The sequence below is a fragment of the Ranitomeya variabilis genome, chromosome 6 (genome assembly GCF_051348905.1).
Source record: "Ranitomeya variabilis isolate aRanVar5 chromosome 6, aRanVar5.hap1, whole genome shotgun sequence".
NCBI classification, from domain to species: domain Eukaryota; kingdom Metazoa; phylum Chordata; class Amphibia; order Anura; family Dendrobatidae; genus Ranitomeya; species Ranitomeya variabilis.
In genome coordinates this window covers 412,808,169-412,835,756 of record NC_135237.1, presented here as the reverse complement: position 1 = coordinate 412,835,756, position 27,588 = coordinate 412,808,169, and the positions used below count along the sequence as shown (strand labels likewise).

The window sequence follows — 27,588 nt, the reverse complement described above, 5'->3', positions numbered from 1 at the left end:
TTGATGACATTTTTCACGTATGCGTAAATGAGGCCTTGGATGCAATTTTCAAACATGATATATAAAGTGCATGCCTGAAGTAAGGCTATTTGTAATTTTTTGGGATCAATGTTTCAACAGTAGTCGTAATAAAAAATCAGGAATAGAACTTACATAAAGAAACAAATGAAAATAAAAAATTCACAACTATTAGCTAAGCTCACAAACTCATAAAAAATTATTTGATTTTCATCCAGAAAAATTATTCTTAATTTGTATAGTCATCCGTATGCTATTTATTTTAATACATCAGCAGTAAATAAAATTTACATGACCAAATACAGTTTTTTATGTTAATAATTGCAACATACGTCTAAAAATTGGGTGCTATATGGATTTTAGCTCCCACAGGTGAGTCTCATTTGAAATGTGAAAAAGACTAGTGCAGCGGCTATGTTTTTCATGTGGCTATTTGGTCTGCGTTAATTGAGGCTACTGTCACATTTCCGTCGGTAGTCGCCCGTCACAAAGCGTCGGCGCAACGTACCAATGGAAGCGTGTCCTTTCACATTTCCGTCTGCAGTCCCGGCCAGGAAAGAGACAGAGAGAGACATTTCCTGCCGGGCATGCGCAGACGGAAAAACTAGATACAACGCACAGAAAAACGTTCCCTTGAACGTTTTTCCCAGACGACGGGCCACCAAAACCCTACGCAACCAGTGCACGACGGACGCAACGTGTGGCCATACGTCGCGATCCGTCGGCAATACAAGTCTATGGGAAAAAAATGCATCCTGTGGGCAAATTTGCAGGATGCGTTTTTTTCCCAAAACGACGCATTGTGAAGGGGAGTGCCCGACGGAAATGTGAAAGTAGTCTTAGGCTACTTTCACACTTGCATCATTTCGCATTCGTCGCAATGCGTCGTTTTGGGAAAAAAACGCATCCTGCAAATGTGCTCGCAGGATGCGTTTTTTTTCCCATAGACTTGTATTGCCGACGGATCGCGACGTATTGGCCACACGAAGCGTCCGTCGTGCACTGGATGCGTCGTGTTTTGGCGGACCGTCATCCTGAAAAAACGTTCAAGGGAATGTTTTTTCGTACGTCGGGTTCGCCATTTCCTACCGCGCATGCGTGGCCGGAACTCCGCCCCCTCCTCCCCGGGACTTTACAATGGGCAGCGGATGCGTTGAAAAACTGCATCCGCTGCCCACGTTGTGCCGAATTTTCACAACGTCCGTTGGTACGTCGTGCCGACGCTTAGTGACGGCCCCATACCGACAGAAGTGTGACAGAAGCCTTACTTGTCATCTGAACAATGCAGTTGAATAACATTGATTTGAGTGCTGTCAGTGTGATGTTAGTTATTTTCATGGACAACACTGGGACCAAAAATACTAGCAGTGAAAGTATCCGCTTTGTGTTTTGAACCCACTGATATTGGCTTAGGCTACTTTCACACTAGCGTCGTACGACGCATGACGAATTGCGTCGTTGCGACGTACCGACGCAAGCAGTGAAAGCGCCGCACAACGGGGGCAGCAGATGCTGTTTTTCAATGCATCCGGTGCTCCATTGTGATGTGCCGGGAGGCGGGGGCGGAGTTCCGACCGCGCATGTGCGATCGGAATAGACGGTCTCGAGACACCAAAAAAGTTACATGCAACGTTTTTTGGTGGCGACGGACCGACACATGTCGCATGACGCAACTGTCGCACGATGGTTGCATTGTGTGGCAATGTGTCGCACTGCGTCGCTAATGCAAGTCTATGGAGAAAAAACGCATCCTGCAAGCACTTTTGCAGGATGCGTTTTTTCTACAAAACGACGCATAGCGATGTGCAGTGCACAACGCTAGTGTGAAAGTAGCCTAACAGATACCAATGACGCATTGATAAAAAAAAATAAGCCAACAGGTGAATCAGGCATTAGGTGTAGTGTTCCTTTAATAGTGGAATTGCTGCTCTTGCTATTAATCGGTTTCAAGATATATATGCTGACCCACCCCAATTAGCTGGTGAGAAATTTTAACTTGTAGTGAACAGTTAAGTGCATGAGCAAAACACCAATGTCATCTGCAATAATGAATTCTGATGAATGCTGCAGTTTACTTGATGACATCAACGCAAATGTATCACCAAACAACTTTTTGGAAGTGCCTAATGACTATACAGGTAAATCTTTAAAAAAGTACAAACAAACAAAAATCAGGTAGAAGTTTTGCATTATTTATATTGGCTTTTCCCTTAAATGACATTGAATTCCGTTTGGCTGTGAGTTAACTGAGTTTTTTTTGTTGCCGTGTATCAGCTGTATGTCTGTGAATAACTTCTGAGATGAGGGTGCTTTGGCCCAGAGGGAAACATTTGTGTTTGAAGTTCAAAGCAAATACTGCCCATTGAAGTGTATGGCTAAGCTCCTTCAATATGTGTATAGCACACACAGTAGGTAAGAAGTGGGAGCTTGCAGCTGCTGACTGTAGTTTTTACACCTTTTTATTTACGTTTTGATAACTGTTAGCATTTAAAGAAATTCTTATTTTGCTCATAAGTGTCAACATCCCAACCAAGCACATGCATACAGACCTTGATCAATAGCATCAACCCCTGGTTTAGCCTTCTTTCAGGCTATGTGCACACGTTTCGGATTTTGATCCACAGCGGATCTGCAGCTGCGGGTCCACAGCAGCTTTTCATGCGTTTACAGTATAATGGAAACCGCAATCTGCAGTGCCAAGTCAATTCTTTGTGCAGATTCCGCTGCGGTTTACACCTGCTCCACAATAGGAATCCACAGGTGTAGAACCGCAGATTAAATCCGCCGGTAAAACGCAGTGTCTTTTACCGGCGGATTTAAAAAATCCACTGTGGAAAAATTCACAGAGCTCCTTTCTACGTGTGCACATAACCTCAGGTGTCTGTGTCTCCGGTATGTGTGGTGACCGCTTTCACACGAACCGAATACATCTACAGACGTAGACCCATTCAAGTGAATGGGTCTGTGCACATGTCAGTTTGTGTCCGTGGGCAAAGTACGCTGGCATGTCCGAATAATAATAAATATATACCAAAATAGGGGGGGAAAAGGGGGGTGCGTCTTATAGTTGGAATACAGGCTTACCGGCAGTGGTGTGGCAGTGGCAGAGGTGCGGGGATGAGGAGGCGCAGTGAGCGGTATGGTGTGAGCAGGGTCCCTTCCACAGGTGAGGTGATGCAGCAGCCCGGTAAGCAGCAGCACCGGGTGAATCATGGCGTTATCGGTGGTGGCGGCCATCTACCTGAGGCCGCGCGTGTGCAGATGGAGTACTCTGCTTCCCGAGGCTTCAGGAAAATGGCCGCGGGAGGCCGCGCGTGCGCAGATGGAGATCGCGCCGGCCATTTTCCTGAAGCAGAGTTCGCAGATTTAGATCTCTGCTTCATGAAAATGGCTGCTGCGATTTCCATCTGCGCATGCGCGGCCTCCTGCGGTCATTATCCTGAAGCCCTGGGAAGCAGAGCACTCCATCTGCGCACGCGCGGCCTCAGGAAGATGGCCGCCGCCACCGAGAAACCGGTAATTAACCCAGTTCTGCTGCTCACATTGGATACCGGGCCCCTGCGTCACCTCACCTGTGGAAGGGACCCTGCTCACGCCATACCACTCATTATCCCCGCACCTCTGCCATCGCCACACCGCTGCTGCAACGCCCCCATGGACATCAGGCCGTGGCGTCGCCCACCTAAGCAGGAAGGGACCCTGCTCAGGTACACGCCGTACTGCATCACCCCACCTGTGCCAACACCATGCCTCCTGTGACCATGCTCTGCCACCGCCAGCCCTCAGGTAAGATAATGTAAATTGGGACAATAAGACAGGCCCCCATCTTATAAAAAAAAAAAATTTTTTCTGCATTTTTCACCCCAAATTTGGGGCGCGTCTTATAGCCCGAAAAATACGTGTGTGTGTGTATATGTGTGTGTGTGTGTGTGTATATATATATATATATATATATATATATATATATATATATATATATATATATATATATATATATATATATATATATATATATATATATATATATATATATATATATATATATATATATATATACCAGGCCGCAAAACGTCTTAGGCTAGTTTCACATTTGTGTTAGAATCCGCAGCAAATGCTATCTTGACCGAGTCTCCTATGTATTTCCTCTAAAATCCACTTATGTTAGTGGAAAGGTAGTTGACATCATTACGTTCAGATTCTGTTCTGCAGTATCTATTGGACGCAGACTGAAGAGAAGATGGAGGTATAATAAAAAGCAGATCTACACTCATCAAGTCAGGTGTCAGAAATAGTGTTGAGCATTCCGATACCGCAAGTATCGGGTATCGGCCGATACTTGCGGGTATCGGAATTCCGATACCGAGATCCGATACTTTTGTGGTATCGGGTATCGGTATCGAAACAACATTAATGTAAAAATGTGTAAAAGAGAGAATTAAAATAAAAAATATTGCTATACTCACCTCTCCGACGCAGCCTGGACCTCAGCGAGGGAACCGGCAGCGTTGTTTGCTTAAAATTCGCGCGTTTACTTCCTTACATGAAGTCCCGGCTTGTGATTTGTCGCGTGCCGCCCATGTGGCCGCGACGCGACCAATCACAGCAAGCCGTGACGTAATTTTAGGTCCTTCAGGATTTTAAAATTACGTTCTGGCTTTTGATTGGTCGCGTCGCGGTCACATGGGCGACGCGACCAATCACAAGCCGTGACGTCACGGGAGGCTGGACACGCGCGCATTTTAAAATGCGCGCGTGTCCTGCCTCCCGTGACGTCACGGCTTGTGATTGGTCGCGTCACCCATGTGACCGCGACGCGACCAATCACAAGCCGGGACTTCACGTAAGGAAGTAAACGTGCGAATTTTAAGCAAACAACGCTGCCGGTTCCCTCGGTGAGGTCCAGGCTGCGTCGGAGAGGTGAGTATAGCAATATTTTTTATTTTAATTCTTTCTTTTACACATTAATATGGATCCCAGGGCCTGAAGGAGAGTTTCCTCTCCTTCAGACCCTGGGAACCATCAGGAATACCGTCCGATACTTGAGTCCCATTGACTTGTATTGGTATCGGGTATCGGTATCGGATTGGATCCGATACTTTGCCGGTATCGGCCGATACTTTCCGATACCGATACTTTCAAGTATCGGACGGTATCGCTCAACACTAGTTAGAAATAATGAATTCATGATGCACAAATAACAGCCTAATGAATTAACTATTTCTGACACCTGTCCAGGTGAGTATAGATATGCCTTGTATGACCTACATCGTCTCTTCTGTTTGTGTGAAATAGATTACGTACACTGAAGAAAAAATGGAGGTTATACAAGGCAGTTCTCTACTCACCGGGTCAGGTGTGATATATAATGAGTTCATGATGGAGTTTTGTGCATCATGAACTCACTATTTATGACACATGACCTGTTGAGTATAGTTCTGCTTAGTATTACCGCCATTTTCTCTTCAGTCTGCGACACAGATTAATCAGACTGAAGAGATTATGGAGAAAATACAAGATATATTTGGCAAAATTTTTATATATATATAATTTTTTTTTTTTTTTTTAGCCACCTCCATAGCTCTATGCCAAACACACAAAGCTGCAGTCTTGTACTTAATAACTTCTGGAGCTATGATTGGGCAAAAAAAAATATTGTGCGGCACGGTGTGTGTTGCCAGCGGCGAAATACACACATAACCAAACATTATTGGGGGCAAAAACATTATTATTTATTTATAAATCTTCCCCCCCCCCCCCCCAAAAAAAAAAAAAAAAAAAAAGAAAAAATTAACTTCGCCTTCTTGGGGTACAGTGACCAAACTGGGGGGTGTGTAGCTGTGAGGCCTGGCTAAGCGTGGATGACGCAGGGGTGGCAGGAGAAGTGGCAATCAAAGTAGTGGGATCTGGGAGTTCGGGGATGGGGCATGACGCATGAGAGGGCTGAGAAACACTGGAAGGCCGGCGTCACACTAGCGAGTTTTACGGACGTATGACGTATGAGCGCAGAAAATACGTCCAGAAAATAAGCATTGCACACGGCCAAATGATTCTCTATGGGGCAGCTCCTATCTGCCGTATATTACTCATCCGTAATATAAGTTATGTTACGGGCGTAGAAAATCGCAGCATGCTGCGTTTGTCAGCGTATTGCACAAAAAATCCACCAATGAAAGTCTATGGGGGCGAGAAAATTACGGATTACACACGGACCATGCGTGTGACTTGCGAGAAATACGCACCGGTGTTCTATAGAAAAGCCGGCAATTCAGTGTGGTGTACAGTAAAATCTCACTGACAGAATAGAATAGAACAGGTAGAATAAATGTCTACACATAGTATGTGTGTGTGTGTGTGTGTATATATATATATATATATATATATATATATATATATATATATATATATATATATATATATATATCAGCGCTAGTTAGCAGAAAAGCTGATAATTCAATTTCCGGCTTTTGCTATCTCCTTCACAAACCCGACAGGATATAAGACATGGTTTACATACAGTGAACCATCTCATATCCCTTCTTTTATTACATATTCCTCTTTACTAATGTAAGAAGTGTCTCTGTGTAAAATTTTGTGGCTCTAGTTATTAAATTAAAGGGTTAAATCCAGGAAAAAATTGGCGTGGGCTCCCGCACAATTTTCTCCGCCAGAGTGGGAAAGCCAGTGACTGAGGGCAGATATTAATAGCCTAGGGAGGTACCATGGTTATAGGACCCCCTGGCTAAAAACATCTGCCCCCAGCCACCCCAGAAATGGCACATCTGTAAGATGCGCCTATTCTGGCACTTAGCCTCTCTCTTCCCACTCCGTGTAGCGGTGGGATATGGGGTAATGAAGGGTCAATGTCACCTTGCTATTGTAAGGTGACATTAAGCCAGGTTAATAATGGAGAGGCGTCAATTATGAAACCTATCCATTATTAATCCAATAGTAGTAAATGGTTAATAAAACACACACACATTATTACAAAGTATTTTAATGAAATAAAGACACATGGTGTTTTAATATTTTATTATACTCTTAATCCACCTGAAGACCCTTGTCACCTGAAATAAAGTTAAACAAAACAAACAACAATATTCCATACCTTCCGTCATTAGTCTTGTCCCACGCTGTAAATCCATCTGAAGGGGTTAAACGATTTTACACCCAGGAGCTCTGCTAATGCAGCTGTGCTCCTGACTGTAAAACTTGGTGAATGGAATGCAGGGGAATGTACTGCAGTTACCTCGAGTCGCGGTGATGCCCCCTCTGCTGGATGAACTCATATGAACTCGAGCCTGGGAACTTTTCAGAATATTTTGGCTTTTATCCTAAGTCATATTGCACGACTCGTTAAAGGGTTGATTGTGACTTGTAGGATCGCTACTTCCAACAGGTGGCGCTATAGAGTAAAGTCCTCTTTTTCTCAGAAGAGGCAATTTGCATATTTAATTTCCCAGAGGAGCATTGCACGGCAAATAAGCCTCCTTACCTTGACAAGCCAGCTGGTATGTCACTCTCCATAAGGAGAAACGTTGCATATATATATGTATATATGTATGTATGTATGTATGTGTGTTTTTAAGAATATTTGAGCCGATGGATCCATTATATGTCCATTTTGCAAGCCTGCGAGAAAAAATCGCCATGCGGATGACACACGGATAAATTTGTGCGTAAAAATCGCATCCTCGCATTGAATACGGAACGGTGTTTTGGGACAATTACGGCATATTACGGCTGTAAAAAATGGACCGTATTTACTTACGCCTAGTGTGACGCCAGCCGAAGGGTGAGACAAACCTGATATTACAGACACATTGGGAGGTGAGGGGGGAGGAATAGAGAGAGTCCGCTGTTTCTTTTTCCCTTTTTGGGATCGGTGCTGCGGTCTGGGGAGCCTCAGCGGGCTCATTTCTTGCGGTCTGGTCATAGTGGTCGAACTGTCAGGGTCTTTGTGCCGCTGCTGCTGCATGGTTGCGGTTGGAGGTTGGAAGGCCATGCCAGGGTCCTGCTGCTGTGGCATGGTTGTGGAGCGGAAGGCCATGCCAGGGTCCTGCTTCTGCATGTTGGAGTGGAAGGCCATGCCAGGGTCCTGCTGCTGCATGGTGGTGGCAGTGGAGGAGGTCCAAGCAGGAGCAGCAGTTGTCATGGTGGCGGTGGGCTGTCCAACAGCACTCGGCATGGTGGTGGAGCTGTAGTGGTGTCCGGCAGTGCTTAGAATGGAGGTGGCTGTGCAGTGGTATGCAGCAGAGCTCGGCATTGATGTCTAGCGTGACAGTGTAGGCACAGGTGGATATGCCACCACTGTCTGCTGAAAATACCGACTCTGCTGCATAGCCTGCACGTAAGCAGCATTGCAGGCCTGCATGACACTAAGCTGGAGATTAGGAGTAAGGTGTTCCAACATGCCCTGTTCAATTTGATTGAAAAAATGATGTGCTGGCCTTTGGAGGTCGGCTTTCACTTGGTCAAGGCTTTTGGTGACCTCCTGGATACGTGTATTCATATTGTTTATGGCACTATCCAGTCGGTCACCATCGTCTTGAGTCCATCATAAAAGAGCGAGCTCAAGTGCAAAAACCCGGGCATGAGTGACCTGTACGAGGCCCTCTGCCGCTGCCAGGAAGAGCCCCCCCAAAAAGAGGCAGAGGACTGGGACAGGGGAACACCTGATGGACCAGTTTCCTGTTCTCCAGTTTGTGTTGCAGGCCCCCTTGCTGCAGCGGTGCTGGATGGCTGGGACGGGTCCGTGGCTGTCTGATGAAGAACCGCTCCAGAACCAGGGTCAAGAGTGCTGCTCCATGTGCTCTGAAAAAAAGAAGAAAAAAAAATCAATACCAAACATTTACAAAACGCCAACTCCTGTGGAACAGAAACATACACATTATGGCAATACAACACAACCTAATACACGAAAAAAATACTTACATTCTCTGGGCAAGGACCGGTCTCAAAAATGCCAGAATGCGGTGGTATTTATATTTTTGGATCCTTGCTCCTGAACCACTAGGAACCCGGCTCTCTTGACGAAGGTCCTTGTTGAAGAGATCCTTCATTGAATGCCAATGTGTTTTGACTTTGAGCAATCTTGAAAAAATCAAAAACAATGGTTAGACAATGGACTTTTGGCCGTGATCACACATCTGTGTGTGATGAGAGAAATTCCTGAGAGTTTCACTCATCACACACAGTTGTGTGATCACGGTCAAGGTCACTGCTGCATCACACTGCATTGCAATACTTACAAAATGCAGTTTGGACCCGAGTCGGGGAGTTGTCCCAGCCATCCCACATCGCTTTGGCCACCTCATTCCATAGCCGCCGGATCGTCACGTTGTCAGAGTGCTGCGGAACCCGGGTGTCATACAACGGGACTCGCTCATGAACCAGGGAGATTAGGAGGACGTTTTCAATGAAGTCCTCATCCCGTTCTGGAACCTAAAAAAAAAAAAAAAGACATTAATGTTGGAGAGATTAACATAAAGAAAAGAAAGAAAACAGAGACGGAAAACTGGCATGAATATTGAAAGTCAAGAAGAAAAAGGTAAAGAAAGAGGAAAGTAAAGAAATGAACATTCAGGAATAGTAAAGTGAGGATACAATAAACAGTCAGCCAGGTATACTTACATGCTGCCGCCTTGCCACCCGACCGTGAACCCGCTGCTCCTGCTCAGCCTCTGCCGCAGTGGAAGAAGTGCTCTAGAAAAAGGAAAAAAATTGTCACATGTGTAGATGTGACAGTGAATACTTACCAATCTGAGGAGGTGAGTACTCACTTCACTGACATGTTCTACTTGTGCAGGCCCAGGACGTTGCTCCTTCTCAGAAGAAGATGACATTCTGATGCATTCAGAAAGAAAAAATTGGCAGAAATTAGGACATATAGAGACAGAAAATAGACAATAAAGACATTGGCTTTGATACTCAGAGTGTTGATTCTTCCCAGGTTCCTGCGTCTGTCTGCTCTTGTTCCCAGTCTGCTGAGTTGTGGACTGCAAATGCCCACTCCCTCCTTTTATCAGTTTGTATGTGGGGGGGGTGGCTAATGAGTGACTAGACATGTTTTCCTGTGGTGCAACGCATGCGTTCACAAACGCATGTGCTTGCGAACGCATGCTTTCACGTAGACTGTAATGCATTTTTTTGCCGCATTCCTTCCGCTAACAACCGCATACATTTCTAGGCAGCAAATTGATGCCTCTAAAATTACTACATGTAGCGTTTACCGCTCCAAACCACAAACGACGAAACGACGCATGCGTCGTCTAACGCGGCGAAACGCAACCGACCGCAGACACATGCGTCCCTAATGTTAAAGATAGGAATACACGACGCATGCGGATAATTGTGGCACAAACGCTGAGGACACAACCGCAAATGTGAAACCAGCCTTACACAGGGATGTCAGTGTGACACGTACCGGCACTTGAGAAGCAATGGTACAGTTAGAGCTTTTCCCCTGTACCCTGGTGAAGGAGACCACTCTCTTCATTCTCCCCTGCTCTGCTGGCCATCAGCTTCCCTGGCACCAGTGCGTGTGGTACCAATGCGGCACATGTTTGTCACAAGTATTACACACACGGAAGTGTGAAACGGGCCTTAGCCGGAGATTTGTTAATGAAGTCTATGCCAGGAGCAAACACAGACTAAAGGGTCACTGCGTAGAAAATGAGTACGCACATGCTAATTCTAGAAATGAGCCATTCTTTTGACACTCTGATTCATTATCCTTGCGGAATTTTTCTCAAAACCTTGATTACCTGTAAATTAAAGGTATTGAAAAGCCTCTAATTGTCCTGAGAGAAAAAAACAACTTGAAATTCTGAGGTCTCTTAGGACAGTATCCTAACTCTTTCAAGCTCTTTAATGCAAAGATTGTTTTTGTAAATTTCAGTTAGTTGAGCCAAAATACACCATGTCACGTGCACATTGCCGTGGCACGTGTAGTCGACGCCGCGTCTTGCAATGCACTGAGGGAAGGGCGCCTGAGCTACTAAAGTGAATGGTTATCTACCTATCAGGGTATATGCACATGATCAGTATTTGCTGCAGGTTGATACTGCATACCTATGCAGTGTCAAACCCGCAGCGGCGAGCTGTTACAGCTTGCCCGCTATGCGTCCAGAGACCCTGCGGCTCACCCGTGGAGACGGATATGCGGCCCGTCTCTCCAGACCGCAGCACACCGTCGGACTGGGACACCGGAGAATCCTCCGGTGGGCCCCGGCCCCCAGCCCCTGCCTCCTTCATTTGTGCCTGCCCTGCATGCATTGCTCATAGCTGCGGGGAGCAGGGCGCACTTTACTGTATAGTCGGCACCGGCTGGCAGACTGCACAGGTGATGGGAAGTGCAGGCGCAGCTCCTTCACATCACCTGCTGCCGCTGCCGCTGCCGGCTTCTATACTCTGCCAGGAGTTTTGTGTGCGAGCGTGTGCCGACCCTCACTTCAGCCAGCACAGTCAGCGGAACAGCTGACTGTGCGGCTGAGTCTGAGAGGACACGCACTCGCACACTACAGTCTGTCCCCTGTACCCGCAGTCACCTATCTCCTGTGCGCTCACTGCTCTGTCCCTCTGCTCCTCTTCCACAAAGCCCTGTGCAGCAGTGTAAACGCTGATTGGCTGCAATGCAGCCAATCAGCGTTAGTTTTCTTTGTGTGAGCTCACAGCACAGCTCAGGCAAGGAGCTGTGCTGTGATTGGTCAGCAGTCCTTACCCAAGCAGCACACAGCATGGCCATGTATTGTGCAGAGGGATGGCTGCAGTCAGTGTGAGTGTAAGTAAATAACTGTATGATGCCTGCACCCTGACTAGATCTCTGGCCATAGAGGCAGTTAGGGGAGGGGGCCCCATAAGGTAACGGGAGGGGGCCCACAGTGATATTCTAATTTTCTTGTGAGCCCTCTCCCCCATTGTGTCAACCACCTCTATTTTACTGTGGCTTCCCTTTCCCTCTCTCAGTAAGCCCACAGGAAAATAGAGGTGACACAGTGGGGGAGGGGGCCTACAAGAAAATAGAGGTGACAGAGTGGGGGAGGGGGCCCACAGGAAAATAGAGGTGACACAGTGGGGGAGGGGGCCCACAGGAAAATAGAGGTGACAGTGGGGGAGGGGGCCCACAGGAAAATAGGTGACACAGTGGGGGAGGGGGCCTACAAGAAAATAGAGGTGAGTGGGGGAGGGGGCCCACAAGAAAATAGAGGTGACACAGTGGGGGAGGGGGCCCACAAGAAAATAGAAGTGACACAGTGGGGGAGGAGGCCCACAAGAAAATAGAGGTCACACAGTGGGGGAGGGGGCCCACAGGAAAATAGAGGTGACACAGTGGGGGAGGGGGGTCCTCAGGCAATTAACACCTTTACGACATCTGCCTTACATGTATGGCGCATGTTAAATGCAAGTATCAATCTCTGACAGCAGCATATAACACATGCCAACATGCGTGCGCATCATTCTCTCACCCATTGGTGCCCATGATGTGATCATCAATGGGTTGTTATGACAGCCAGGGGTCTTCTTCCTGTGGCCAGGCTTTAAAGGGAACCTGTCACCACGTTTTTGGAAGATGGGATAAAAATAGCGTTAAATAGGGGCAGAGGTGGGCGTTACATTAGTGTGTGTGTTATGCGTTTATTACCCACCTAAGTTGCCGAAATAACTTTGCAAAGTCTCCGTTTTCGCCTGTCAATCAGGCTGGTCAGGTCGCATGGGCGTTGTCTTCCCACAGATTTGGCGTAGTTTTCCGTTGGTGGCGTAGTGGTGTGCGCATGCCCAAAGTCCGGAATCCTCTTCCAGGGGATTTAAAATAGCGCGGTGTTCGTTATTGCATTGGTGATCGGTGGGCGCGGCCATCTTCCTTTGGCCGCGCGTGCGCAGAAGCGGCGCTCTGCTGGCCGCGGCTTCAGGAAAATGGCCGCCGCGATATCCATCTGCGCACGCGCGGCATCCCGCGGCCATTTTCCTGAAGCCGCGGCCAGCAGAGCGCCACTTCTGCGCACGCGCGGCCAAAGGAAGATGGCCGCGCCCACCGATCACCAATGCAATAACGAACACCGCGCTATTTTAAATCCCCTGGAAGAGGATTCCGGACTTTGGGCATGCGCACACCACTACGCCACCAACGGAAAACTACGCCAAATCTGGGTGAAGACACCACGCCCATGTGACCTGACCAGCCTGATTGACAGGCGAAAACGGAGACTTTGCAAAGTTATTTCGGCAACTTAGGTGGGTAATAAACGCATAACACACACACTAATGTAACGCCCACCTCTGCCCCTATTTAACGCTATTTTTATCCCATCTTCCAAAAACGTGGTGACAGGTTCCCTTTAAAGGAGACCATGATTTCTGCTATATACAGTGATGCTGTGGCAGCACTGTATATAATAGCACATGCGATCGGATGATCGCATCTTCATGTCCTCTAAGGGGGCTAACTGTACCAGTGAAAGGTAACAAAAAAATAAAAAAAATTCCTAAAAGTTCAAATCACCCCTTTTTATCCAAATGAAAATAAATATATTTAAAAAATAAAAAACACATATTTGGTATTGCTGGGTTCAGAAAAGTCTGATCTATCAAACTATAAAAACAATTAACTTGATCAGTAAACACCGTAAACTGAAACAACTCCAGAACGCCAAATGTCCTGTTCGCCACAATTACACAAAAAAGCTATAACAAATGATGAAAAAAAATCACATCTATCCCAAAATCATACTAATAAAAACAATGTCTCGCCCCCAACAGAAAGCTTCCCTGTGTGTAATAAAATACGCAGCAGTCGCCATCTTCTGCCGCTGTGTCGTTGCTTGTGTCTTCATTGCAGTGGAATATGGCCACCGGTAAGTATTTTACTACACACAGTGGACCTACATTACTGCTCTCCCGTGTGGTGTAGTATATAGAGATGTATGTATATATGTATATATATATATGTGTATGTATATAGAGGATCTGTCAGCTCTTCTATGTGGTGTAGTATATAGAGGATCTGTCAGCTCTCCTGTGTGGTGTAGTATATAGAGGATCAGTCAGCTCTCCCGTGTGGTGTAGTATATAGAAGATCTGTCAGCTCTCCCGTGTGGTGTATTATATAGAGGATCTGTCAGCTCTCCTGTGTGGTGTAGTATATAGAGGATCTGTCAGCTCTCCCGTGTGGTGTAGTATATAGAGGATCTGTCAGCTCTCCCGTGTGGTGTAGTATATAGAGGATCCGTGAGCTCTCCTGTGTGGTGTAGTATATAGAAGATCTGTCAGCTCTCCCGTGTGGTGTAGTATATAGAGGATCTGTCGGCTCTCCTGTGTGGTGTAGTATATAGAGGATCTGTCGGCTCTCCCGTGTGGTGTAGTTTATAGAGGATCTGTCGGCTCTCCCGTGTGGTGTAGTATATAGAGGATCTGTCAGCTCTCCCGTGTGGTGTAGTATATAGAGGATCCGTGAGCTCTCCTGTGTGGTGTAGTATATAGAAGATCTGTCAGCTCTCCCGTGTGGTGTAGTATATAGAGGATCTGTCGGCTCTCCTGTGTGGTGTAGTATATAGAGGATCTGTCGGCTCTCCCGTGTGGTGTAGTTTATAGAGGATCTGTCGGCTCTCCCGTGTGGTGCAGTATATAGAGGATCTGTCAGCTCTCCTGTGTGGTGTAGTATATAGAGGATCCTGTGTGGTATTTTTAAACTGCATGGTGGGCCCCAAGAAAGATTTTTCTCTGGTGGGCCCAAGGTACTCCAGTCCGACGCTGCCGCAGCATGTCAACTTCTCTTGCAGAGAGAAATTTAATTATTTTGGCAAAGTGAACGAGATGAATCCACACGGTTCAGTGAACACATGCGGATTCACCTGCATTCAGACTGCAGCGCTTTAGACCCAGAGCACGTTCACTACATCCAAAGCGCTGCTGCTTCTGGATCGTGTGCACCTGGCCTCACACTTCCGGAAATATGACGAAAACAAACTCACGGACCCCATGTGACTAATTAAAGGTTTTAGTGACATATTGTATATAATAAGTTAAGTGATGTCACCTGTTCCTCACTCCTGTCACACACTGTGTAGAGTTTATTCCATGTTTTATAGCTTTATCTCCCCCTTTGAATAGCTAAACTGTGATGTCCTCTCACTATTCAGATTTCCCACAAAATGCCTGTTATATTTCATGCCTCTGCCTTTATACAGGCTAGAATAGTCCCTCCTGATTGGAAGTTTTATACCATGTGATACCCACAAGGTATTATGAAGTAGACTATTCACTCAAATTCAGTGGGCTTTTTCTGTTTTTGTAGTGTTCACCCTTTTTAAAGAGAACCTCTCATCAGTACCATAAACTAAAGGCATGTGTATTAAGGCACTATAATGCTGATTTACACTCTTCCCTTTCTTGTAAAAATCCATTTTACTGTTTTGGAGAAATCCTATGTGATCTGAGTTTCAAAAGCAGTGGGTGGGCACTGCACTTATAGCTCTCCTGCTTCTGTGACTTTTCCCCGCCTGCTGCCGCCTCCTGTATCTGACTGACAGGTTACTCGTGCTTCAGTGACCGGTCAGATTATTTTATTTTTTTTACAACTGAGCGGGCCCAGTTTACTATCTGTGTACTGTCATAAAGGAGGGTAATCCTGTGGATTTGTCACACCCAACTTTCATTCACCAATGGCTGATATCCATGATTACATTGGCAGTACCATCTATCTGACCACTGACTGTTTTCTAAACTGTTCTGGTGCCATTGTGCAGCCGTGTCAACAACACATCTACTTGCTGCACACTGTTTTATAGTATTATACTGTATAGCTGCTGCTATAGCTGGCCCTGCTACACAACTCCCAGTTTGGCCTGTCATATTTTATACAATGTGGACTCTGCCACTTATCTCTCACACACATCTCCTGGATTTGTCTTGTGTGGTATATGACTTTACTATATTGCTGCTGGGTGTCACGATGTCACGGGGACAGGTCTTAGAAAACCTACAAAAGTGAACCCTCAGTACCACGACAACGAACCTCCCCAGGATGAGCTAACCAGGTGGACCACCCCCTATACAGGGAGCGTTAGGGGCAGACCCGGGGGAGACTATTGCCGCGGAAGCTGATACTCGGGGACAGAAAGTAGGAGAGGAGAAGACGCTGAACTGGATAAAATGGAGACACAGGGAAAGCTGTAAAAAGGTAACACAGAACAGGCAGGAGTAGATGCACTAAACAGAGCCAGGTATGGCGGTCACACAGGACAGAGCAGGGAATGACGGATGCACAGGGCTTGAGCAAGATATGGCAAACGCACCAGACGAAGCAAGGTAAAGCGAGACCTGAGTCAAATGAGGACAAATGACAATCAGGCAACGAGTAGGAGGAGAGGCTACCTGATATAGCAGAGTTGCGCAGCACTTCCGGGTCGAGGGTCCTCCAGGATCAGGGGGAGGAGGAGCGGAGAGAGCAAGGACCCGCCAGAGGGAGTACGCGTGCGCCGACAGCGCAGATGCCAGGAGAAGTGCGCACGCGCCGGAGCCTAAAACCAGGATCCGGTGAGGAAGGAAGGAGAGAGGAGACCAGGCAGCGCGCGGCCGGACCAGGAGCGCGCAGAGACGAACGAGCACGCCAGAAGAAGACCCAGCAGGAGCTGCAGCAGCGGCGCGCCGGGACAGGTAAGTATAAGAAGATGCAGGGGACGCGACAGTCCCCCCCCCCCTCCTTATGCCCCTCCCTCCCAAGCTTAGAAAGAAACTTAGCAAGAATTCGAGGAGCCTGGATGTTCTCTCGAGGTTCCCAAGATCTCTCCTCAGGACCAAAACCCTTCCAATCAATTAAAAAGAGGGTCCTACCTCAAGATTTCTTCATAGCAAGTATGTCTTTAACTTCAAAGACATCTTGTGCAGAAATGGGTACAGGCGACTGACCAGTGGTAGGGTGAAATTGGTTGAATACGACTGGCTTGAGCAGAGAAACGTGAAATGAATTTGGAATGCGAAGCGAGGCGGGTAACCTTAACTTGTAAACAACATCATTAATGCGCGCTAACACCTCAAATGGACCGATATAGCGTGGACCTAACTTATACGAAGGGATCTTAAGCCGAATAAACTTGGAAGATAACCACACTTTATCACCAGGTTGAAAAGACGGAGAATCCAGGCGCCTCTTGTCGGCGTGTCTTTTAATTCTGTGTCCAGCTCGTTCGAGTGCGGTTTTGGTCTCCTGCCAGACCCTAGAAAACTCCTCGGACAGAAGATCGGCCGCCGGCACACCCGAGGCAGGGAGTACTGGCAGAGGTACACCAGGATGTTGCCCGTAGACAACAAAGAAAGGAGACTTGGAAGAAGATTCATTAATGTGGTTGTTGTATGCAAACTCTGCCCAAGGAAGAAGACTAGACCAGTCGTTTTGATGGACGTTTGAGAAATGACGAAGGTAGGTAACCAGGATTTGATTTGTACGCTCTGCCTGACCATTAGTTTGAGGGTGGTAGGCAGAAGAGAAGTCCAAAGTCACGTCCATTAGTTTGCACAATGCATGCCAGAAGCGTGAGGTGAATTGAACTCCTCTGTCCGAAACTATGTGCTGAGGAAAGCCGTGAATTTGAAAAACATGAGTGATGAAGATCTTAGCCAATTCGGGAGCCGAAAATAAGCCTGGAAGAGGAACAAAATGAGCCATCTTGGAAAATCGATCCACGACTACAAAGATAACTGTATGACCAGAGGATCGAGGCAGATCAGTAATAAAGTCCATTGCAAGGTGTCACCAAGGAGACGAGGGAACTGGAAGCGGATGCAAAAGACCAGAGGGTAAATGTCTAGGAACTTTGTTCTTAGCACAGGACGGGCAGGAAGCGACGAAGCTTCGGGTGTCTTGAGAAAGAGATGGCCACCAGTAGTACCGTGAGACCAAAGAAAGGGTTTTCTTAAAACCAACATGACCTGCCAGCTTGGAAGCATGACCCCAACGTAAAACTTGCTTCCAGTTGTGCTCTTGAACAAAAGTCTTACCAGAAGGCAACGAAGTCAAGGTAACGGGAGCAACCGAGATGACCTTGCTTGGATCCATGATATGTGAAGGTTTCTCCTCAACATCGGCTGTCAGCAAGGATCTGGATAGAGCGTCGACTTTGAAGTTCTTATTGCCAGGATGGAAGTGTAACTCAAAATCAAATCGGGCAAAGAACAGCGACCACCTGGCTTGCCGGGGATTAAAGTCTCTGTGCAGAGCGAATGTATGCCAGATTCTTGTCGTCAGTGTAGATTTTAAAAGGATGGACAGCTCCCTCCAACAAATACCGCCACTCCTCCAACGCCAATTTGATAGCCAGCAACTCTCTGTCACCAATGGTATAGTTCCTCTCAGCCGCAGAGAAGGTCTTAGAGAAGAAGCTGCAAGTGACAAGCCGACCGGAGGAAGACTTCTGAGAAAGAACTGCTCCGGCTCCGATTGCGGAAGCATCCACCTCCAGAATGAAGGGCTTGCTTATCTCTGGACGATGGAGTACAGAAGCAGTAGCAAAGGCTTGTTTCAAAGACTGGAAGGCGTTTTCGGCCTCCAGGGACCAGGAGTGAGGGTTGGCTCCCTTGCGGATCAAAGCAGAGATGGAGCCGGACAGGGTAGAAAAGTTTGGAATGAACTGCCGGTAGTAATTGGCAAATGCAAGGAATCGTTGGATCGCCTTGACACCTTGAGGACGCGGCCAGTTCAGCATGGCGGACACTTTTTCCGGATCCATATGAAGACCAGAGTCAGATATGATGTATCTTAGAAATGGTAGGGACGACTGTTCAAACGCGCACTTCTCTAGCTTGGCATACAGACGATTCTCTCTAATACGTAAGAGGACTTGACGAACGTCTCTTCTGTGGGTAAGAAGATCTGGAGAGAATATAAGAATATCGTCTGTCATGGTTCCCAATGGCAAGGGAACGTAATAAACAAACATATAAATAACGAACGAGCTCTCGGGTGATGGAAACTCGAGTTGACCGTGAGCTAAATCTACCACACAACTAATAGTAGCCAGGGAGCATACCTACGGCTTCCTAAATGCCACGCGCCAGCCGGAGGACTAACTACGCCTGGTAGAGGAAGAAACAGACCTGGCTTACCTCTAGGGAAATACCCCAAAAGATGATAGCAGCCCCCCACATGTAATAACGGTGAATTAAGAGGAAAAAACATACACAGTATGAAAGTAGATTTAGCAAAGAGAGGTCCACTTACTAGATAGCAGAAGGATACAAAAGAGGACTTCACGGTCAACTGAAAACCCTTTCAAAAACCATCCTGAAATTACTTTAAGACTCCTGTGTCAACTCATGACACAGGAGTGGCAATTTCAGCCCGCAAGAGCTTCCAGCTACAGAGAATTACAAAAACTGCAAACTGGACAAAAGATACAAAACAAAAGGACAAAGTCCACTTAGCTGATCAGCAGACTAGTAGCAGGAACATGCAACCGAAGGCTCTGGTTACAATGATGACCGGCAAGGAAATGACTGGAGAGCAAGGCTAAATAGGAAACTCCCAAACACTGATGGAAGCAGGTGAACAGAAGCAGCAAAGGCAAACAAGTCACCAGTACCACCAGCAACCACCAGGGGAGCCCAAAAAGCGGATACACAACAATCGTCCAAGTACACCACCAAGCTAGAATAAAGTAGATCCCGGAACACATCGTTCACGAACTCCTGGAAGACAGCGGGGGCGTTGCACAGACCAAAGGGCATAACCAAGTACTCGTAATGGCCATCCCGGGTGTTGAATGCGGTTTTCCACTCATCTCTGGGTCGAATACGGATGAGATTGTAGGCCCCACGGAGATCCAATTTAGTGAAGATACGCGCACCACAGAGACGGTCAAATAGTTCTGGAATGAGAGGTAGCGGGTATTTGTTCTTTATCGTGATATTATTGAGACCTCGGTAGTCAATGCAGGGACGAAGTGTACCATCTTTCTTTTTGACGAAAAAGAACCCAGCACCAGCGGGAGAAGAGGATTTTCGGATAAAGCCCTTGGTTAAGTTCTCTTGAACATACTCGGTCATAGCCTGGGTCTCAGCAGTGGACAGAGGGTAGATCCGGCCTCTTGGAGGAGTGGAACCTGGAACAAGGTCGATCGGGCAGTCATATGGACGATGCGGAGGAAGGATCTCCGCCTCCCTCTTGTTGAAAACGTCAGCAAAGGCCACATAGGCAGATGGTAAATCTGGAGACACAGATGTTGATTGAGAAGAGGTTTTAAATTGGATGGGAAGCAGGCACTGATTTTGGCAGAGATGTCCCCAATGCAGAATGTCCCCAGACCGCCAGTCGAGAGTAGGCTCGTGCTTCTGCAACCAAGGGAGATCGAGAAGAATAGCATGAGACAAGAAGGGTAGTACATAGAAGACAATTCTCTCTCGATGTCGAACTCCGATCTGTAATTCTAGTTCTTCGGTAACCTGAGTAACAGACTCCCGCAGGGGTTGACCGTCGACCGAAGCAATCTGCCGAGGAGTCTCCAGGGACCTGACAGGAATCCGAAGTCTTCTCACCGCCTCGAGCTGAATGAAATTTCTGGCTGAACCTGAATATATATAAGCTACTTCTGAGCAACGCTTAGAACCTAAATGCAAAAGAACAGAAAGAGTCATAGGTGGAGAGGAATCAGAATTGCCTAGGAAGTCCTCTCTTACCTGTCCTAGGCGGAGGCGTTTCCCGGCCTCAGGGGACAAGAGCGCAGGAAGTGGGAAGCACTGCCGCAGTAAAAACAGAGCCCTTGAGCGAGACTCTCTTTACGACACTGCTCTACAGGCTTGAGACGGTCCACCTGCATGGGTTCTGGAGCGGGAACAGCCGGGGAGGAAATAGGACTAACACGAGAGGAACTAGCGGTAGCCGGAGGAACTCGAGGAGATCTTCTCTCCCTAGCGGCTTCATGAGAGCGCTCCTGAAAGCGTAAGTCAATACGGGTTGCCAGGGAGATCAGGTCCTCTAAGGAAGTCGGAGTATCCCGGCCAGCCAGTTCGTCCTTGATCTGGGACGAGAGACCACGCCAAAAAGCTCCTACCAAAGCCTCGTTGTTCCAACTTAACTCGGAAGAGAGGGTGCGGAACTGAATGGCGTATTGGCCCACAGAGAGCGAACCCTGGTGAAGATTAAAGAGTGATTCCGTAGCAGAGGCCAGACGACCAGGCTCGTCGAATACCTTGCAGAATGTATCGAGAAAGGAGGAAAGCTGAGAAACAATAGGATCATCACGTTCCCAGAGAGGATTCACCCAGGCTAAGGCCTCTCCCTTTAAATGAGACACAATAAAAGCCACTTTCGCTCGATCAGTGGGGTACTGCAGAGGAAGCAACTCAAAATGTAGTTGGCACTGATTAATAAACCCTCTGCACAACTTGGGGTCTCCGCTGTACCGTGGCGGCTTCGCCAAATGGGGCAAAGGGTGAGGAGTAGTAGCCGGAGAAGAGACAGAGGCGGCGGACTGGAGGGCAAGCAGGCGATCATCCACCGATGCCATGAAATTCAGAATGTGGGCCTGGGTATCACGCTGCTGAGCAAGCTCCTGTTGGAGACCGGCCAGCTGAGCAGCGCTCCCAGGATCAGAGGTCTGAAGGGCCGACAAATGGGACTCCATGGTCTTCAGGAAGGACATTATCCTTGACTGATTCTCCCGTAAAAAGAGAAGTTCTTTCTGGGTGGGGGACGGAGTACCAGCGGAGTCCATGGCCTGATTGTACTGTCACGATATCATGGGGACAGGTCTTAGAAAACCTACAAAAGTGAACCCTCAGTACCGCGACAACGAACCTCCCCAGGATGAGCTAAGCAGGTGGACCACCCCCTATACAGGGAGCGTTAGGGGCAGACCCGGGGGAGACTATTGCCGTGGAAGCTGATACTCGGGGACAGAAAGTAGGAGAGAAGACGCTGAACTGGATAAAACTGAGACACAGGGAAAGCGGTAAAAAGGTAACGCAGAACAGGCAGGAGTAGATGCACTAAACAGAGCCAGGTATGGCGGTCACACAGGACAGAGCAGGGAATGACGGATGCACAGGGCTTGACATGGCAAGATATGGCGAACGCACCAGACGAAGCAAGGTAAAGCGAGACCTGAGTCAAATGAGGACAAATGACTATCAGGCAACGAGTAGGAGGAGAGGCTACCTGATATAGCAGAGTTGCGCAGCACTTCCGGGTCGAGGGTCCTCCAGGATCAGGGGGAGGAGGAGTGGAGAAAGCGAGGACCCGCCAGAGAGAGTACGCGTGCGCTGACAGCGCAGATGCCAGGAGAAGTGCGCACGCGCCGGAGCCTAAAACCAGGATCCGGTGAAGAAGGAAGGAGAGAGGAGACCAGGTGGCGCGCGGCCGGACCAGGAGTGGGCAGAGACGAACGCGCACGCCGGAAGCCGGAAGAAGACCCAGCAGGAGCTGCAGCAGCGGCGCGCCGGGACAGGTAAGTATAAGAAGATGCAGGGGACGCGACACTGGGAACCATAACCTCTTCAGGATACACAAACATTAAAACGCTCCCAAAACAAGGATACGTTTTTATTGGCGTGTTGGCAAGCCATTGTTTCCTAATTTTTAAAACATCTAATCTGTTATTGTTCTCTAAAGTAATAATTTTTGATTGTCTTGTTAAAAATTAACTGTTTAGTAATTTTGAGATTTAGCAAACCTGTCACAGATCTGAAAAGGGATGCTTCAGATTCACAAAGCATTGAGAAGCATTGAGAATTCCTTTCAAGCAGGAAACCTGTTTTAGCTCCTTATGGCTATATGCACACATTGCGGATTTTGATGTGTTTCCGCAGCGTTTTTGATCTCGCAGAATTGCATCAAATCCGCAGTCTAGTGCACAAGCAATGTTAGTCAATGGGAAATTGACAATTGGTGTGCACATGCTGCAAAAAAAAGTGCAGATTTGCGTTTTTATTTTTCCACAGCATGTCAATTCTTTTTGCGGATCTGCAGCGTTTTTGCACCCATTGACTACTATTGTGTCAGGCAATTCCACGGCAAAACCAGTTTAAAAAGATCTGCGGTTTTGCTGCAGAGTTGCCTGCGAGAAACACTACAGATCGGGAGGAGGAAGTGTGTGGGCTGAGAGAGGCAAAGTTTCAAATGGGGCCCCAAATGCTAACATATTGCACATCACACAGAAGCATATCGGTTGTATTTACATGCGCTGAGTTCAGGCCGCTAAATGAGTGTGATCGACAATATTGAAGTCGTTCAATGCTTGTTTACCGGCCTCTTTACACCGGCTGAAGAATAGTGATGGGGACAGAATGATCACTAGTAGATCACGAACAGATCACCATACAGTATCATGTTATCAGCAGCACATCTACAGTTTACACCAGCAATGTGCTGCTGAGAACAATGATTTTTCTTCCGGCATAAACAATCCAATCACTCGATGAATATGCAGCATTTTACTTGCTTAGTATAATACACCCCATAGTCCTCCACAGGGCAGTTTCTAGCCCAAAAATGACACAGGGCGAGAGTAGGAAATTTCTCCCCCCCCCCCCCCCCCCCCGGCACCGAAAATAATAAACATTATTTTTGTGGGCTTGAGTAATAAATAGAGAGCAGGCTTGTATCTTCCCTTTTTTTAATAAATTATAATTTGCCTTTAACTTATATAGAACTTGGGGAAAAGGGACAAGTATGCTAATTATTAACGGTGAGAACAAAGTTGTAGGTAAATAATATCTATTAATTATTTTGGAAACAGATCCTAAAAATTGTAGGTTGCAGATTTATGAGAAACTGACTCTTCTAGATTTAGCCGCTGCAAAAGCATTAATAGCTTCCGAATAATTCAGCTTTTCTGCCAGTTCATTTTCTAATTCCAGGTCACATTTACTAATCTCTTCTAAAAGGAGATTGGCGAGACTTTCCCCAGATGTATCAGTAGCAGGACGATAGCCAATAAAATGTTCCTTTATTGCTACGTGATCATCATCTATATCAACAAATCTTAAGGTGTATGACAACTGTTCAGTGTGACCTGCATCTTGTGTGCAGTCCAACATTATTGAAAAATACTTAGATCTTTTGGCTTTTTCTAGAATACATTTCTTCACCTGAGAGGCCATCAAGCAGATAATTTCATTTTGAATTAAATTTCCACAGTAATGTGTATGGATTTCCTGGGAAGTAATTCGTTTTAAATGATCTCTCATTACTGGTTCAAATTTTCCAAGAAGCTCTATAAGCCCAAGGAAATGTCCATTATTTGGTGTAAACAATGTATTTGACGATCCTCGAAAAGCTAAATTATTGGTTGCCAGGTATACAGTTACTGCCATAACTCTTTCCAACACTTCTCGCCTGGGTGAGGATGCCACCAGACTGCCAAAGATGAGGTAAGTCAGCTGGGCCCCCTCCCGGGTTTCATGCTGTGGGGCATGCCAAATCAGCATGCCCCAAGGGTGGTTGGGGGGGGGGCAGGTGTGGGGGTCCCCATCCAAAAAAAAAGGCTAGCCCAACCCATCCCATCCCTCAGACCCCCTCACCTGTTCAGTGTGTCAGTGCCCTCTGCCCTCTGAGTCTGAGCGCGCTCAGACTGCTAAATGGGGCTGCTGGGAAGGGAAGGACTAATCCATAGGCAGGGGGTGGGCATTTTTGCTATACTGCTACCACTGTCAGACTAGACTGCAGCCTGTCCTGTCCAGCATTGAAATTGGCAACAGCCAGGCAGCCTAGTCTGACAGTGATAGTGTGTGTGCTTAGCTCTTTGATCACTGTCTCAGGGAGCGCCCGTGCTCAGCCGAGAGCGCGGCGCCCCTGCTATCAGTGTGGGAGTGGCCGAGCTGCCTCATCCTGGCTGTTCATTCTCGCTGTTCATCCAGCGCGGAGCGGAGGTGAGTCATACCTCCCAACTTTTGAAGATGGGAAAGAGGGACAAAGTTTGCGGCGCGCTTTGCGCGCCGCGGCAAATTTTAGGCCACGCCTCTGACCACACCCATTCATAATTAGTCACACCCATATCCACATCCCAACCACACCCATTTAGCACTGCCGATCACACTGTTTCATATACAATAATTATAAACAAAAAAATATGGCCACACAGTGCCCCATACTGTATAATGGCCACACATGATGCTCCATACTGTATAATGAACACACATGACGCTCCATACTGTATAATGGCCACACATGATGCTCCATACTGTATAATGAACACACATGATGCTCCATACTGTATGACCGCACATGATGCTCCATACTGTATAATGACCGCACATGATGCTCCATACTGTATAATGACCGCACATGATGCTCCATACTGTATGACCGCAAATGATGCTCCATACTGTATAATGACCGCACATGATGCTCCAGACTGTATAATGACCGCACATGATGCTCCAGACTGTATAATGACCGCACATGATGCTCCAGACTGTATAATGACCGCACATGATGCTCCAGACTGTATAATGACCGCACATGATGCTCCAGACTGTATAATGACCGCACATGATGCTCCAGACTGTATAATGACCGCACATGATGCTCCATACTGTATAATGGCCGCACATGATGCTCCATACTGTATAATGGCCACACATGATGCTCCATACTGTATAATGGCCGCACATGATGCTCCATACTGTATAATGGCCACACATGATGCTCCATACTGTATAATGACCGCACATGATGCTCCATACTGTATAATGACCGCACATGATGCTCCATACTGTACAATGACCGCACATGATGCTCCATATTGTATAATGACCGCACATGATGCTCCATACTGTATAATGACCGCACATGATGCTCCATACTGTATAATGGCCACACATAATGCTCCATACTGTATAATGACCGCACATGATGCTCCATACTGTATAATGACCGCACATGATGCTCCATATTGTATAATGACCACACATGATGCTCCATACTGTATAATGACATACAGGCACGCAGCTCACACACAGGCACGCAGCTCACACGCACGCAGCTCACAAACACATGCAGCTTTGACACAAATGCATCACACACGCAGCCATCACACACACACGCAGCCATCACACACACACACACGCAGCCATCACACACACACACACGCAGCCATCACACACACACACACGCAGCCATCACACACACACACGCAGCCATCACACACACACACACACGCAGCCATCACACACACACGCAGACATCACACACGCAGCCATCACACACACACACACACGCAGCCATCACACACACACGCAGCCATCACACACACGCAGCCATCACACACACACAGCCATCACACACACACAGCCATCACACACACACAGCCATCACACACACACAGCCATCACACACACACAGCCATCACACACACGCAGCCATCACACACACACAGCCATCACACACACACGCAGCCATCACACACACGCAGCCATCACACACACGCAGCCATCACACACACGCAGCCATCACACACACGCAGCCATCACACACACACACGCAGCCATCACACACACACGCAGCCATCACACACACAGCCATCACACACACACACGCAGCCATCACACACACACGCGCAGCCATCACACATGCAGCCATCACACACACACGCAGCCATCACACACACACACGCAGCCATCACACACACACACGCAGCCATCACACACACACGCAGCCATCACACACACACACGCAGCCATCACACACACACACACGCAGCCATCACACACACACACACGCAGCCATCACACACACACAGCCATCACACACACACACGCAGCCATCACACACACGCAGCCATCACACACACACACACGCAGCCATCACACACACACAGCCATCACACACACACACCCAGCCATCACACACACACACACGCAGCCATCACACACATCACACACACACAATCTCCTCTGTGATGCAGGGGCGGCTGATGTCCATGTGCAGCTCTCTGCTGAAGTCTTCAGTCTCCTGCTCACAGCTCTGCACTATCCCGGCACCTCCCCCGTCTCTCCTTCTCTGCCGGGATAGCAGCTAAGAGCAGAAGCCGGAGCTCCGTGCACACACAGCCAGAGGTAGTGAATCGCTGACCTTTCTTCTTGATTGCTGCAGGCTCTCTCCTTCAGCGTGGCAGCGCCGCACAGGGGGCGGGAGGGGGGGGGGGTGTTGCGCGGGCGGTCAGGAGGCAGCTTTTATATAAAAAAAAAAAAAAACAGGCTCTCTCTACGTCCCGGAAGTGGGCGGGGCTTCACCGGCGGCCGCAAATTCGGGATTTTAAATGCCCGAAGCGGGACAGCGGGACCCCGGTGCCAAAGCGGGACTGTCCCGCTGAAATCGGGACGGTTGGGAGGTATGGGTGAGTGGCGGCGCCGAGGTGGCCGCAACCATTATGTGCGGTGCGGGGGGGGGGGCGCGGCGACGCGAGGCGATGATCTGACCGCTCAGCTGTCAGATTTGCAGCTGAGTTCGGGCAGGGCGCGCCCGCGCTCAGCACTGAGCGCGGCATCCGCGCCCCTGACAGCCCTTAAACAGCAGCAGCAGCGGGCAGGGGACCACCGGGGCCCGAGGCCTCTCCTGCGCCCCCCGGCCCCACGGCGCCCCGT

At 47.8% G+C, this 27,588-nt stretch overlaps 1 protein-coding gene across 1 annotated transcript in view; it reads left to right on the top strand.

Moving 5' to 3' along the window:
* Positions 1-1,998: 1,998 nt before the first annotated feature.
* LOC143781205 (uncharacterized) overlaps positions 1,999-27,588 on the top strand; it is a 108,234-nt gene continuing 82,644 nt past the window's right edge. The window contains exon 1 of the mRNA XM_077267691.1: positions 1,999-2,156. Coding sequence (XP_077123806.1) covers positions 2,036-2,156 — 121 coding nt within the window. The 5' untranslated portion in view covers positions 1,999-2,035. The remainder of the gene's footprint in view (positions 2,157-27,588) is intronic.